Here is a 14,507-nt window from a genome sequence, read left to right as displayed (position 1 = left end):
TTTTATTTCTTTGCATATAAATTGCATACAGAAATATGTATCATAATCTACATGACACAATTTCATTCTGCAAGTTGTGTGATCAATGTAACTTTATCATTGGGAGGAAATGATCTTATCTGGATGCTGAACATAAGCCACTTGATTGTTTTGTCTTTTTTATGCTCAAAATAAAAACAGAGCACTATTTAGTTACCATTTACCAGAACTTAGTCTTTCTCTGACTTTTCCACTCTTGCAGATCTCCTCACCAATCCTATCTCGGTGTTTGTCTGTAGTTATAGTGATGGACACAGCCTCCTTGTAGAGAGACTATATGAGTTTCATTAAAATGATACATGAAAAATCATTCTGTGCTCTCAGGAGTTGCAATACTAATAGAAATACAGAGGATAGGTTTATATGCTCAAGGTCTTGGTAATCTCAGCCAATTTCACAGCAGATAAAAGACAATGCCATGAATTTCTACAGCAGCTGAGTGAGGTTAAGGCTAATAATGTGGCATGCATTTGGGAATGGTAACTGTAGCCTGGATATTTGAAGGCATAATCCTACACAATATATTTTGCAAATATTTGAATTTGTTAAACATTTAAAATTAAGATATTTTATATAGCAACTCAGAGCTCCATATTACGTTGAAAAATTTTAAGATCTAAAAATATGAGCTGAACTCTGGTACATCCTCTTTCTTGCTTCATTCATTTGAGTTCTCAACTCTACTTCAGACATCATTTTTACAAAGTCAAGAAGGAGACTAGAGGTTTCAGTGACTGATATGAGCTCAAGGCTTATTTTATTTTATTTCGTTAGTATCTTGGAATTCCGTTAACAAGATGACATCACAGAGAATTTACACAGAATGTAAAGAACAAGACTTCTGTCCACTAAAAAAAATGATTTTATGCTCTGACACTAACTTATCACTATGTTTTGTGAGTATATAAAAATGCACATCCTTCCCTGTAGATTGTTCTAGGCCCACTGAATGCTCTATAGTTGGGCTCACACTCAGGAAGGAAGATGTTAGAACAACAACAACAAAACTAACCTTTACATAACATTTCATTGAATTACTCTCCAGCTTGAGAGGCTTAATGATTCCCTATGGCTCAGTGCATAAAGTCGGAAATCCTGCATATGATTTTTTTTTGCTTCATCTTATCTTTCTGGTTTTATTTTCTAATATTTTTCAGTGACTTTATACAATAAAGTTTGAATAAATGAATAATGAGAGAATCATAAAAATCTCCACCCTTGTTTATTTTTAGTAATTCATAAGATTTAAAGGCAGACATAATTCATATTCTAGTTTAGCACTTATTAGACATGTGATCTTGAAAACTTTTAATTATGTAATCTTAACACTTCTGAACTCCAGTTCATCACCTGGCTCATATCAAGATAAAATTGGTTAAGAAATTTTCGTCATCTTCTTTTCCCCATCCATACCACTCATTATATTCTGTTAGCTTAGAACATCTTTTATATGGCTTAGAAACTTAATCACACCCAATATAAGATTCACACCCATTCTGTATAATATTAACATATACTGTCATAGAGTTTGGCTCACATAGTTTAGTATTTGTTAGTATTTGTTTAAAGGTATATAAATTTTTCCTTGCAACAATGTTATAACATTTTGAAGACAACAGAAGTAAATATCTATAAAAAATAGATTAGATGACATAAACAACTGGCATTTCTATATTACTTTTTGATAAGCTAAGGACTTTCACATGCTTTATCTACCACTTTAAAAACCTTTTGGGGGTAACGTAGATTTTATTTTTAGTATCCTAATTTCATATATGAATTTCACATATTTCATAACTGAGGGACCTAAAGGAAAAGTAGATTTCCTGCATATGGTTTCAAAATATTTTAATTTATGTCTCTGGTCCTGGATCTGGAGTATCTCTGTTATATCACATTGTCTTCTAAGGAACAAGTATAGTGGTAGGTGTATGGTTGATTATAAGAATAAAGGACATTGGTTATTGATTTATAAAACTTAAGATAGGTTTTAGGATACAGACAATCTTTTCTTCATCAAGATTTACAAATGCGTCTTTTCAATGTCATCACTATCTGTAGTTATAATAAATAAAACTAGTCTAATTTAGAAGCAAGGGGCAGGAGAATATTTTATTCACCTGTATTTTGCAGACAGCCCCTGAGACGTGTTTTAAGATCATTCAGTAGTTAAATATAGTAGTTAGATAGCTCAAGAATCCATCAATTCCTAGAGTAGCACACCTCAGTTTTTTGCCCATTCGTGCCACATTTCCAACCCCAGAAAGTGTTTCAGTTTGCTACTTCTGGTAAACACATTGTCTACGAATCATGTTTTACTCTAGGGAACTTTTTCTCGTGATCCATTCTCAAGTATATTATCTTTCAGTAGCCTCCAAGATTCAGCTCTATTGCATATGATTTCTACTTAATGGATTCTGTCTCTGCCATCCCTGGTAATTTTTTCCAGTTAATTATTTGTAGTGTGGTGACACTGCAATAAATAAAAATTCCACAAGGTGAAAAACAAAAGGTGCTCACAAATAAATGGCCAACTGAATGATGAGTCTGAAATATACGCCTCATGAAGATACGATACTTGTTATATTTATTTTACAAGGTCAGAGATAATGGATCTGTACTACTGTAATCATAGAGAGGGCACATGATATAACCCAGGAGAGAAGCAAATGGATCTGGGTGCTGGAGATTGCTCATGTGAAAGGAAAGGTCAGAATACTGATGGGTCATTTCCTGGATGGCTAAGCTGTTGTTTCTATACAAATGTACTGGGACTGATTTAGGTTTATTCACCTACCTTTCTGGCAGGTGGAAAGGATGCAAACATGCTTATTCTTTATATTGGTCATAAGACCTGGGGGGTAAAAAGGATTCTTCATTAGATCATGACATATGCTTTATGAATAAGGCCGACATGTTTTCTTAATGTGATAATCCTATCACTTTCCTATTCATATGGATTAGTGGTTCTTAAACTTTAGTGAGCCTTAGAATTACCTGGAGAACTTGTTAAAACAGATTTCTGGGTCTCTCACCTCTCAAAGTTTCTGATTTAACAGGCATGAGTTGGGACCAGGGAATTGTATTTCTAACAAGTTCCCAGGTGATGCTGATGCTGCTGGTCTGTAAGAAGCACTGATACAGATAAGAAGAAGTATTAGTGTAGCAAATCCTCAGATAGCCGTTATTAAAGCACCATTTCAGATGATCTGCTTTAACCTGATTCCTCTACCATCATAAAATATTCTCATGATGCTAACACACCTTGTTGGAGTACTGATAACTGCCAAGAATGTATAAGAAACATTATTTGAGATTCATCTTTATATGAAGTAATATTTGTAAATAATGTAAATATAATCATAATATAAACCCTATAATGGCAACCAGCAATCCCCTAGCTCATTTCCCTTTACTTGTGCTTTCTGATCCCCAGGGGCAACAATGTCAGTCTTTTATCTTTACTCTGTCATATGCATCTATATTTGTAGATAGCATGTGTCTATTACTATTACTTGATTTTTTTCAGTTTTTTGTCTATTATTTTCTTATTATATAAAATGCATATTTAATTATCTTTTCTACCGTTTCCCTAAACCTCTGGAACATAAAACCAATTTTAGTTAAACCAGTGTTTAACTGGTTACCTAAACCAGTGTTTAGGTAAGAGTATTCATGCCTGAATCAAATACTGTGCTATAATTATACTTTATTTCTTGTACATTGTTTTCCCCCTCGAGCCTTATTAGTCGTCCCAATTTTCATTTGCTTATATTTTTATGCATGCATCATTAATTCACCCCAATCTCTTTAGAAGAACTGTAACTCTTCTTTCAATACATTTTAAAAGTAGACAAAGGGTAAGTTTGTCTATTTGTTTTTTTTAGCTTTTCTGTTTGTTTGTGTTTTTGCAGAGCCATTCAGGACTGGAGGATCTCTAGGCTTGCTGCCATTTTGCTCCCTTCCTTCGATGTTATAACTTTGCCTCAGCTCTCTTGTTCCTTCTTTTTATCTTGCTGTTTTTTTTTTAATCTTAGCAGAGTTCCTTTGTCCTTAAATTTCCAAACTATTAATCATTCTATGCTTGCTATCCTATTTTCACTTTCCAAGAGCTCTTTTGTTGTTGTTTTTAAATTCTCTAAATGCTGCTGTTACTGCTGCGCTTCTTCTTCCTTTAATTTCTGTTTTCGACGGAGGAACTTTTTATTTTTCTAGAATTTTATTTATGTACTCATGAGAGACACACACACACAGAGAGAGAGAGGCAGAGACAGAGGCAGGGAGAAGCAGGCTCCATGCAGAGAGCCCGACATGGGACTCGATCCTGGGACTCTAGGATCACGCCCTGGGACCGAAAGCAGGCGCTAAACTGCTGAGCCACCCAGGGATCCCCAATGAGGAACTTTTTCTTAAAGTCCTTTGAGGGAATTGAATTTAGATTTTGCAGGGCAGAGGAGTATTTTTCTGAGCTATCCATTGCCTCTGTTTCCTTCTAATTTATTATAGTTTTTATTTATTTTGGCCTCTGAATTTTATGTTAAAAGCTCTCCCAAATATTTGGTAATCCTTGGCTACCATTCATAGTTATAGGTGAAGTAGTAAAATACTACTGCAAAGTTTTATGGGTTAAGGAGGACTTCCCCATGCAATGCCTGGTTATATACCTAGAAGCAATACCCCTATCTCTTTCAACTCAATTCTCTGGGTAGGAATTCATCTATCTCTTGTGCAAGGGGTATTAAGGGGATGTCAGCTTTTTAGGAGCCAAGTGGGATCAGAGAGCTTTGGTTAACAATGCTTAGTATGTAGACTTACATGGAACCATGATTTTCACTACAGCTTGACACTCTTGTCTTTACTGGTTTCTGATAGCTTGAAAACAACTTTCTCTCATTCAAAAATCACTGCTCTATGGCAGGGAGCACAGTGCATGGGCCTCAGGAATCACTTTATTGTTGGAATTGGTAAGAGAACCCAGGAGAGTCTAGCTGCCCTGTATAAAAATGCCAGTTATTTTGTTTGACCTTTAACTTCACCCTCAGAAATAGCTGACGTCTCCAAATTTTAAATATTTTCCTAATTCAGTGGCATTAAAAATGTTTCCTTCTCAGCAATCTCAGCCACTTACAGAAACTTTATGTCAATTCAGCTATCTTTATTTTTTAAGATTTTATTTATTTATTCATGAGAGACACACAGAGAGAGGCAGAGACACAGGCAGAGGGAGAAGCAGGCACCCCAAGGAAGAACCTGAGGAAAGACACAATCCCAGAATTCCAGGATCATTCCCTGAGCTGAAGACAGACCCTCAACTGCTGAGCCACCCAGGCATTACAACTATCTGCATTCTTGGTTCATCTGATGCTTTAGTGTCATTTTCATTGGGTGTCTAGAGAAAGCAAAGATTAACTCTTTTGTTCAATCCGTTTTGGATTGCCAGTTGCTAAGAATTCTCTCCATCAAACGAATCAAAATAAGGGCAATAGAATGTGCCTGGTAATGTTGGAGGAGGTCATAGAAAGTAAATGACTGCTTGTCGAACCTCAAATTAAATGGTTGCAATTAGAGGATCCTCTCCCCTCCCTTGTCCTTCTACCACCATCCCCACCCTGTTTAAAGGGCACAGACTTAAGAGAATAAGGTGTTGTTTAGACCATTTGCATTGTGTCCTGATCTAATTAATGCATCCATACAAACTTTTAAGATTTGGCGGCTGGGTGCAGACATCTATTCGTCTTGCAGAGCCCAAGATGAGCCTCAGATGTAAGTTCCTTGCATAGTAAATGCACCGCTTGCCCGTTGGGTTCCCTGCCTCTTTTGTCCATCCCTGCCTGCCCTCTGTGTATGGCACCAGTTTGTGAACCAACAACTGGCAAGCCAACTAGGAGACAGAGGAAAGGGTGTTTGGGAAGGATGCATCTGTGGGGGAAATTATGGTTGGCTCTTGACCAGGAGGGGTGGCCTGTGTATTAGATGCTGTGGCCCACCGAGTGTGCATGGGGACACCTGAAAACGCTGGCTGGTCTGATGCGTTTGTTTGAGGAACTGCATGGAGAGCACTGGGACAGAGAAAGAAGAGTGGCTGCTGCAGTGAGTTAGCCTCTGCCATGGGCAGTTCGGTGGCCACAGATACCCAACCATTTGAGGATTTTTTTTTTTCCCTTTAGCACCTGCGGTTCTTGGTCACAAGCTTTGAAGAGTGACAAGGTGGAGCAAAGGAGCAGTGGCAGGCAGCAAAACAAAGTATACTGAGCAGTGGTACAAAGCTCCTGAAGACGGAGGGGACCCGAGAGGGTTGCCCTTGGAGCATCTAGGTTTCGGGGTTTTATGAGCTTTTTTGCAGAACTCTCATAAGCAATCAGAGTGTGCTGAGTCATGCCAGTCCGAGCTTTGATCATGCATCTGTCTATTAGATTAATGTTCATGTGCTGGTGGTCTTTTTGGGCTATGAGCTTATGTCTTAGCTGCCCCAGTGCATAATAGTGACAAACACTTTATGGTTTATTGTTTCCTTTTAGGACCTTTAGCAGAAGTCATTTCTGCAAAGGCTGCAAGATAGAATGCCAGTGTGCTCGCATCTATGCTGCAAAACAGGGTGTTAGGGCTGTTGTGTCTTAGCTGTCTCTACTCCATATCTTCTTGCTGGGGACCCTGGCCCTGACTACCTAACTGTCCAACTAACTCCTAACACAACTAGGGTCAGAGAGTCAGAAGGAGAATTGAGATTGGAGAAGGACTTGTGGTGTCTACTACTCTCCTAGCTTTGGGGCTGGCAGGCCAGGTGGGATAGCAGGATAAAAAGTTGGAAAACTTAGTGTGCCATTTTGCAAAGCTAGGAGGGTCCCAGCTACTCTAGATTAAGATCCAGGTACTTGTGACAAAGCCTGATTGGGATGCTAAGAGGTGGAATCCCTTGGGGAGGGAGGAGGACAAAGAGGAAGATGTTGTCGTGATTGACAGTAAAACAGACTAAATGCCCCATGTGTCTGACCCTTGGGCCAGAGGAAAGTAAAAGCACAGCAATAGCAATCCCAGGCAGTGGGACCACCCCCAATTCAGGAAACATTCATGATGAGAGAGTATACTCCCACTGAGTTTACTGGTACAGTTGCCAAGCTCCAGCATAAGCCAGGGAAAGCATCCACACATGTTTAGTGTGGCTATGGGGGGCTGTAGCATTTCTCTGACCAGGAAGGAGGCAGAGAAAATGAGCAACATCACCACACGCCCTGCCCTCTGGCAGTGTCTGCATGTGCTCTCGGTGGAGTTCAAGGGACTCACTCTTTTATAGGTTGAATTTTCTAGCCTGCATGGAGGTTTCATGCAAAGAGAGGATCTCTGTAGACACATGAGATCCTGGAATGGGAATCTATAGAGGAGGTATAGCAAATGCTTAGGGAGTTGGAAATGGGATAGGCCATCAATGCCCCTGTCTTCAAAGACCCTGATCAGGCCACATTCACTGTAGGGAGGAAATCTGTAGTCCACTCCCAGCATTTCATATAGGACACTGATATCCATGCTGAACCAAGTCCTGGGATGAGACACTTAATGTTACTGGGTAATCCATTGCTAATATGGGAGAAACTGACAGTCCTAGGAATGGGTACTTACTGTGAGAAAGACCAGAGACAGAGGGAGCTTGAAAACCTGAAAGGCTGTCCTAATCAGCTAGCTATAAATGGGTTGATGAAAATAACCCAGAAACAAATGTGCTTTGACCTCATTGCTGTTGGAACCTCCACTTGAAAATACAGAATAGCAATAAAGCACAGTTGATCAGCCTGTGGAAAGCCCTCAAACATGAACAACAGTTCAGATCTGTCCCACTTGCCCCTACAAACCTTGATGCCCCACCAGCTCCAGCAGAGGCCTCAGGGATACAGTCTTATTTGGAGTGGTGGCCCCCATGCCCCAGCTATAAGATGCAGGCCAAAACTGCCTCCAGGTAAGAGCTGTTGGAGGCCATCAAAAGCCTCATATTGAGCTCACTTTTCATGGGTTCCCCAGAAATAAAAGGTGCTGGGTCTGGTTAATACTAGAGATAAATATTCTCTAATACATAGTAATCCTCAAAAGTTTTCTAATCCCCTCACTGCCTTCAGTGGTTATGGAAGGTAAATGGTTGTAGTCAGGAAGACCCTTTTGATACTGCAAATTAGACATTCCCTATCCTTTGCCCACCCCCCTGCCATGAGAGTATGAGGTTTTTATCTCTCCTATGTCAGAGAACATATTGAGCACTGATATCTTATAAAGTCAAAAGCCTTTCAGGTGAATTCCACCTCTGGGTTAGAGCAATCAAACCAGGGCTGAGAGGTAAAACAAACAAACCAAAAACAAAAACAAAAACCCTGGGAACCACTAATTCTACCCCTCCCTATGAAAATTGGTAACTGTCAAACAGTATAAATTGCCTGGGGGCATAAGTAAAAAGGAGAAGCTGTCAAGCACTGTACCAAGTGGGTGTTGTATGCTCTGCCAACAGTGCTGAGAATTGACTAAGGTAGTGCCCCCAATCTGTTCAGTTTTGCCCAACATTGCCACCATCTTAGATACCTTGGCCACAATCCTAGGAGCAAAGCATGCAGTGCTGGACTTAGCAATGGTTTCCTTTTTTCAGTATACTCCTGGCTGTTGAGTCGCAAGATCGATTTGCCTTCATGTGAGAGGGGCAACAGTGGACTTTTCAAGTGCTTCCTCAATGCTTCATGCACAGCCTGATAATATATCATGGGATAGTAGCCCAAAATCTGCTCCTATTCTCCTTTCCCACATCAGTGAAATGGGCTCATTACATTGCTGATATAATGTTAACAGGTAAAGCCTACCTCTGTAGTAGGATACTCTGCAGATTTTGTTGGATTATCTGCAAGGGAGAAAATGAGCAGTGTACGACAGAAAATTCAAGGCCTAGACACCACCATAAAGTTTTTGGGAATCATCTAGTTGGATAAGATGTGGGTTGTCCCAGAAGCTGTGATTGAAAAGCCTACCTGACCTCTAAGAACATGAAAAAGATACAAGCCTTTGTAGGGATTTGAGGGTTTTGAAAGGCATTTATTCTCCACCTAGCACAGCGCCTCCATCCCTTATACTGCCTGGTAGGTCAAGGGCACATTTGGGACTGGGCATAAGAGCAAAAAGCCCCCTTTGAGAAAGCAAAGCAACAAGTGAACCTGATTAAAGCTTGAGCATCTTCCAAGCAGGGCTACCATTTTAGTTAGATGGATCTGTGACTCTAAAAGATATGACTTAGGCACTATGGCAGAGATAGCAGAAGAGGAGAATAAGTATCCTAGGATTTCAGACCCTGGCAGGGACCAGAAACCTGATATACCTCCCACAGATCAGTAGTTCCTAGCAACATTCCTCCAGATAAATCTTCTCACAAAGGAACAGCACAGTGTGTAAAGAACTTTCCTTCCTGTCAACAGATGGGTTGAGAATATGTTTTTATTGACCTACTTCTGCCTCCTCTCCAACTCCCACTTTGACTAAGTGGCATGCTGTTTATAGCAGAGGAGCACCATGTCTTAGGAATGCAGGTGTTACTAGGCGCTGCAGAGGATGCAGATCCTCCAAATGCCCCTGCCCCTATTCCTGTGTTGGCTGTGATGGCCTGTAGAGAAGGAACAGGAGAAATTCCCAATGGGTGATCTAGTCAGGGCTATCCACCCAGAGGCTGCAGTTGCTATACAGTCCAACCCTGACACCATCTGGATGGAAACAAGAATGAATTATAGCATCCATTAGGCTAAACTCAGAGCAGTGTGGCAGGTGATCACTTATGAGGGTGGGCCTGTAGCCCTTTGCACTGACAATTGGGTTGTTCAAAAGGGATTAACCCTTTAGCCTGGACAATGGAAACCTGAGGGGTGGATGATCACGAATAAGCCCTTGTGGGGTCAGGATATGGGGAAACACATTTGGGTTTGCCTGCAACAGCCTGAGGGAAACCTCACTGCCTTCTGTATCTAGATTCATAAAGCCACCGACAACCCCTGGCAACCAGGAAGCTGATGTCCAGGCTTAGGTATGAGCCATAAACCAAACCTTTAGTAGACAAGCAGCTTAATTGCATAGAAAGAGCAACTGCCATAGTGCCTGGGTGGGATGGTATATTGCTGAAGATGACACATTACCTTTGAAATACAGTGACTTGTTTAATGCAGTAACGGCATGTTATGTGTGGTCTAAACAATGCTGAAGGCAACTGCCAAAGGAGTCTGGGGCAGATTCCCTAAATAACAGCATTCCCAGTGAGATATTAGCAAATTTTGGGACCTTCCCTCTGAGGGGCTTCTAAACATATTTTGGTTTGTGAGGACACTGCCTCTGGCTTAACCTTAGCTTCCCTCTGTCACTGTGCAAACCAGGCTGCCACTGTTAGGTGATTAGAGAAGCTGAGTATCATGCATGGATACCCATGTTGAGTAGATGGTGGTTGGGGGTTACATTTCAAAGGTCATGATGTGCAAAAATGAGGAAAAGAACATGGCATTGAGGGATCCCTGGGTGGCGCAGCGGTTTGGCGCCTGCCTTTGGCCCAGGGCGCGATCCTGGAGACCCAGGATCGAATCCCACGTCGGGCTCCCGGTGCATGGAGCCTGCTTCTCCCTCTGCCTGTGTCTCTGCCCCTCTCTCTCTCTCTCTGTGACTATCATAAATAAATAAAAATTAAAAAAAAAATAAAAAAAAAGAACATGGCATTGAATAAAGATCTCATCTCCTCTATAACCCTAAAACAGTAGGGGTAGTAAGAAGGAAAAATGGAATATTAAAACAGCAGTTTAAATTATTAAGAGGCAAAACCACCTTGGCCAGGTAGACTAAAGTATTGTCAAGACTTCAGTACATTTTTATGGTCAGCCAGTAGGCCCCACTGCCCCATATGCCAGACTAGAGACCCCTGCCAAGGCACCAAATACTATAAGGTATTTGTATAGCTTTGTATTTGTATTTGGAAGCTGTGGAATCAACATGCTATGCTGCTGAGCATCATACCTAGGAAAGGAATTATCTATTGGAATTTGCAATGAGATATCCTACTGGGATGTGTGAGTTACTTAGCACCTTTGGGTGAGGGGAAGCTAATCAGTCTCCACCGGGATCTCATTGTCCTGCTGCAATCTAGATCTATTGAAAAGCAGTATGCCTGGAATAGAACAGGCACCATCAAAAGAGGGAAGCAGGTGAGGGTTCTGGTCTGGTATATCCCATTCCTCAGTCCAACTCCTCATGCCTGACAGTGCTGTCTCCTATGACATGCACAGCCAGATCAAGTCCCTAAAGATGCCACCTCTCTTTCTTCAGGGCCAGGTAGGCATGTTCTGTTTTCTGATGGTATAGTCCTTTGACCACCATCTTTGTTTCCTCTGTTGGTCTGAAGGGCCCTGTAGCATACATAGAAGTCCTTACTAAATTCACCCAGCAAGCCTTAACGGATAGCCAACAGTATTACTGAATACTGAAATGTCTCAAATAAGAAAAACTGTCTTACAAAATAGTATGGCCTTGGACACTATTACTGCCTTGCAAGGAAGCACCATGCCATTATCCAAACAGACTGTGTGTTCACACCTGATGAGTCTGTTAACATATCATCTTTATTAAATCATACGAGGAAACAAGTAAACATCCCGAGTAATCTAACCCCCAGCCTAGAGGACTTCGTAAATCAATGGTTGTGATCATGGGGCTCTTGGTTGAAAGAAAAAAATGTTACTTATTTTGGGAATCGTTATCTTAACCTGTGTTTTCACTTGTTATGTGCCTATGTTGTTGCTGTGACCTCTGCGTCAAATGCAGACAGATAGCCACCAAATTAATCACTTTCATGCTAATAAAACCCTTGATGACTTCATAGGGTACATGCAGAAGAGGGGGAATGTGCTAGATGGTAGGAGCTGGCCAAGATGGTAGGGGATCGTCATGAGGACATGACCACCAGCCAACAGGAGAATGGGTCTGGGGCAATCAGAGGCTCCTCACCCCTTCCTCATCCTTGAAACATATAATTCACTTAGTATTCCCACAACTAGGCTGTTTAAAACAACACCCTTGAAGGAGTAGGGAGTAAGATGTTGAAAGTATTGGACTGCATATATGACTGAACCCAGTTAAGGCCTCTACATAAACTTTGAAGATTCGAGTGGGCCTGTGCTGGGATCTACTTGTCTTGTGGTGCCCCAGAGAAGCTTCATATGTAAGTTCCCTTGCTTATTCCACCTGTCTCCCACCATACCAGAGGGGCCTGCCTCTTCCCTTGGTCTCTCCTTGCCCTCCATGTTCAGGGGCCTGTTTGTGAACCAATAGGTTTGGAGAGTTTTGTATATTTGGAGTTTACACAAGAATATCTCCATGTTTAATGTCAGGATTTATTTTGAAATTATTTTAATCTGAAAGTGATGTTTATAAATTGGTATTATCTAAATCAGTGTAAGAGATTTTCATTATTGTGCAGTATTTATTATTATAAATACAAGTTTGAGGCAAAATACAAGTTTTGTATTTTAAAGCTATTTAATTATTTAAAATTTCTGATTCCCAGCTGAGTTTTGGTAAAATTTCTAATTAAGAAATCAATGTCAAATGCATGACATTTTTTTCTAATGTTTGCTATTATAAGCCCAAATTTCTGTCCAAAATTATTATTCCCATTTTCTTCTATTTTATTGTATTCTTTTATGTTAACGTTTCTATAGCTTTTCTTGTCATCCTCTTTATAAAATGTATTCTTACTATCTTTAATATTTTATATAAACTTATCATCATTCTTGTATGTTTATTTCTCTATTATTTTCATTTTCTTGAAATCACCACTCTTGTAGCAAATTCATTTAAATATATAGATAATAGTCAATTTGGCAAATCTTTCTTCTGATTTTAAGTACTTTTTTTAAACGTCAAGCTCCATTTTCATCCTTTCAAATAAGTGGCTCCTTTGTAACCTACAAAGATGGACTGAGATAATTTTTCATAAGCACAATAGTTATACTGTTTCAAACTAAGAAATAAGACATTTTATTTGACTTGGAAATCCTCTTAGAATAAAATTTCCTTACTGAAATTATTCACTTCTGTTGTATCTAAATTTAAACTTTAATTTTTTTTCTCTTCATTCTGTCAGAGTATTATTTATTTCAAAAAATAAACCAAATAAAAGAAAAGTGGTATGTGATTATGAGAACATTTTACATTATGTTGAGTATTAAGATTGTGAAAATAAATTTCATTCAAAACATGTTTCTTATTACCAAAAACAAACACCAAAAAAAGTAGTTTTAGCAATGCATACAAATATAATTTTCAAGTTGACATTGGAACACATTGGGTTTTGCCAAAACATAAAACATATGCTGTGACTACAGTTGTTGAGTAGGTGATAATTTCAACTGCAAGTGTAACCATGTACCATACTTTAACAGAAATCTAGATGGGAGATAGAATTAATAGTTGTTAAGACTACAAAACTCTGGTCTTAACAGAACTGTTCCAAGTCCTGACTTTGCCACTGTGGTTTAATTCAAATTATTTTAGTTCTCTGGGTCTTATTTTAACTGGCAGAAAGAGGGAGACTTACAATCAAAGACTATCATAAAGATTAAACTATATTTATACAGAGTATAAATAACATAGTGTCTGGCTTATAGTGCGCATTCAGTGAATGGTTGCTAATATCATTATCTGGTCATTCAAATATACTTGATCAAAATGAATGAAACTGTACAAATCACAAACAAAATTAACTCCATTTAATACCATTACTAGGGTTGTGCTCAGAGGAGGTGATACACTGAGTATTAATGTCTCTGGATGAAACAAAGTAGGAAATGGTAAGGGTTGTGGGTGACCCATGCTTTTCCTTTAAAAGCTGGAAAAGGGTTTTAAAATGTATATTTATCTTGTCACTAGAATAGCTTTCTTTTCAGTATTAAGTAGAAGAATCACTTATTCAACAAATATTCTTTGATTGCCTATTATGTACTCGGCTGCGTTTATCTGCCATGCAAAAGGAATACCTCCTTTTTATGCTCTGAATGCTTTCCTTTTCCACAGACATTTCCACTGGGCCTGGGAGATGGGCAATTCTATGCATGGACAGATGGTTTGAGAAGAAAGGACTGGCATGACTATGAAAGCATTCAGAAAGAGGCTATGCGCTCAGGTATGAAGTTCAGTGTAAGCCAAAGTGCTACTTTACTTACTGAAGTATCTCATTTGTCACCTAAAGGATCTTTAATTAGCATTTCTTCTGCATATAGTAAGGTATGTCTTGCGGGGATATTGGAGTCAATGCTGGGCAGAATTAAAACAATTTCAAATTTCAAAGATAAAACAAATAATGAATAGCCTTTACAGTATTAGCTGAAGAAGAGATCATACAAGCTTTAGAAATCTATACTTCATATTTCTGAACTACTTTTTAATAATTTCTGGGCAGACTTTGAGATTTATCAGTGAGA

At 39.4% G+C, this 14,507-nt stretch overlaps 1 protein-coding gene across 1 annotated transcript in view; it reads left to right on the top strand.

Moving 5' to 3' along the window:
- GALNTL6 (polypeptide N-acetylgalactosaminyltransferase like 6) overlaps positions 1-14,507 on the top strand; it is a 1,153,240-nt gene that overhangs the window by 389,128 nt on the left and 749,605 nt on the right. Inside the window, exon 4 of the mRNA XM_055299901.1 lies at positions 14,101-14,209. Coding sequence (XP_055155876.1) covers positions 14,101-14,209 — 109 coding nt within the window. The remainder of the gene's footprint in view (positions 1-14,100; positions 14,210-14,507) is intronic.

This window comes from Nyctereutes procyonoides, unplaced genomic scaffold (genome assembly GCF_905146905.1).
Source record: "Nyctereutes procyonoides isolate TBG_1078 unplaced genomic scaffold, NYPRO_anot_genome, whole genome shotgun sequence".
NCBI classification, from domain to species: Eukaryota; Metazoa; Chordata; class Mammalia; order Carnivora; family Canidae; genus Nyctereutes; species Nyctereutes procyonoides.
The sequence above is the reverse complement of the archived record's forward strand: the minus strand, read 5'-3'. Positions and strand labels throughout refer to the sequence as shown.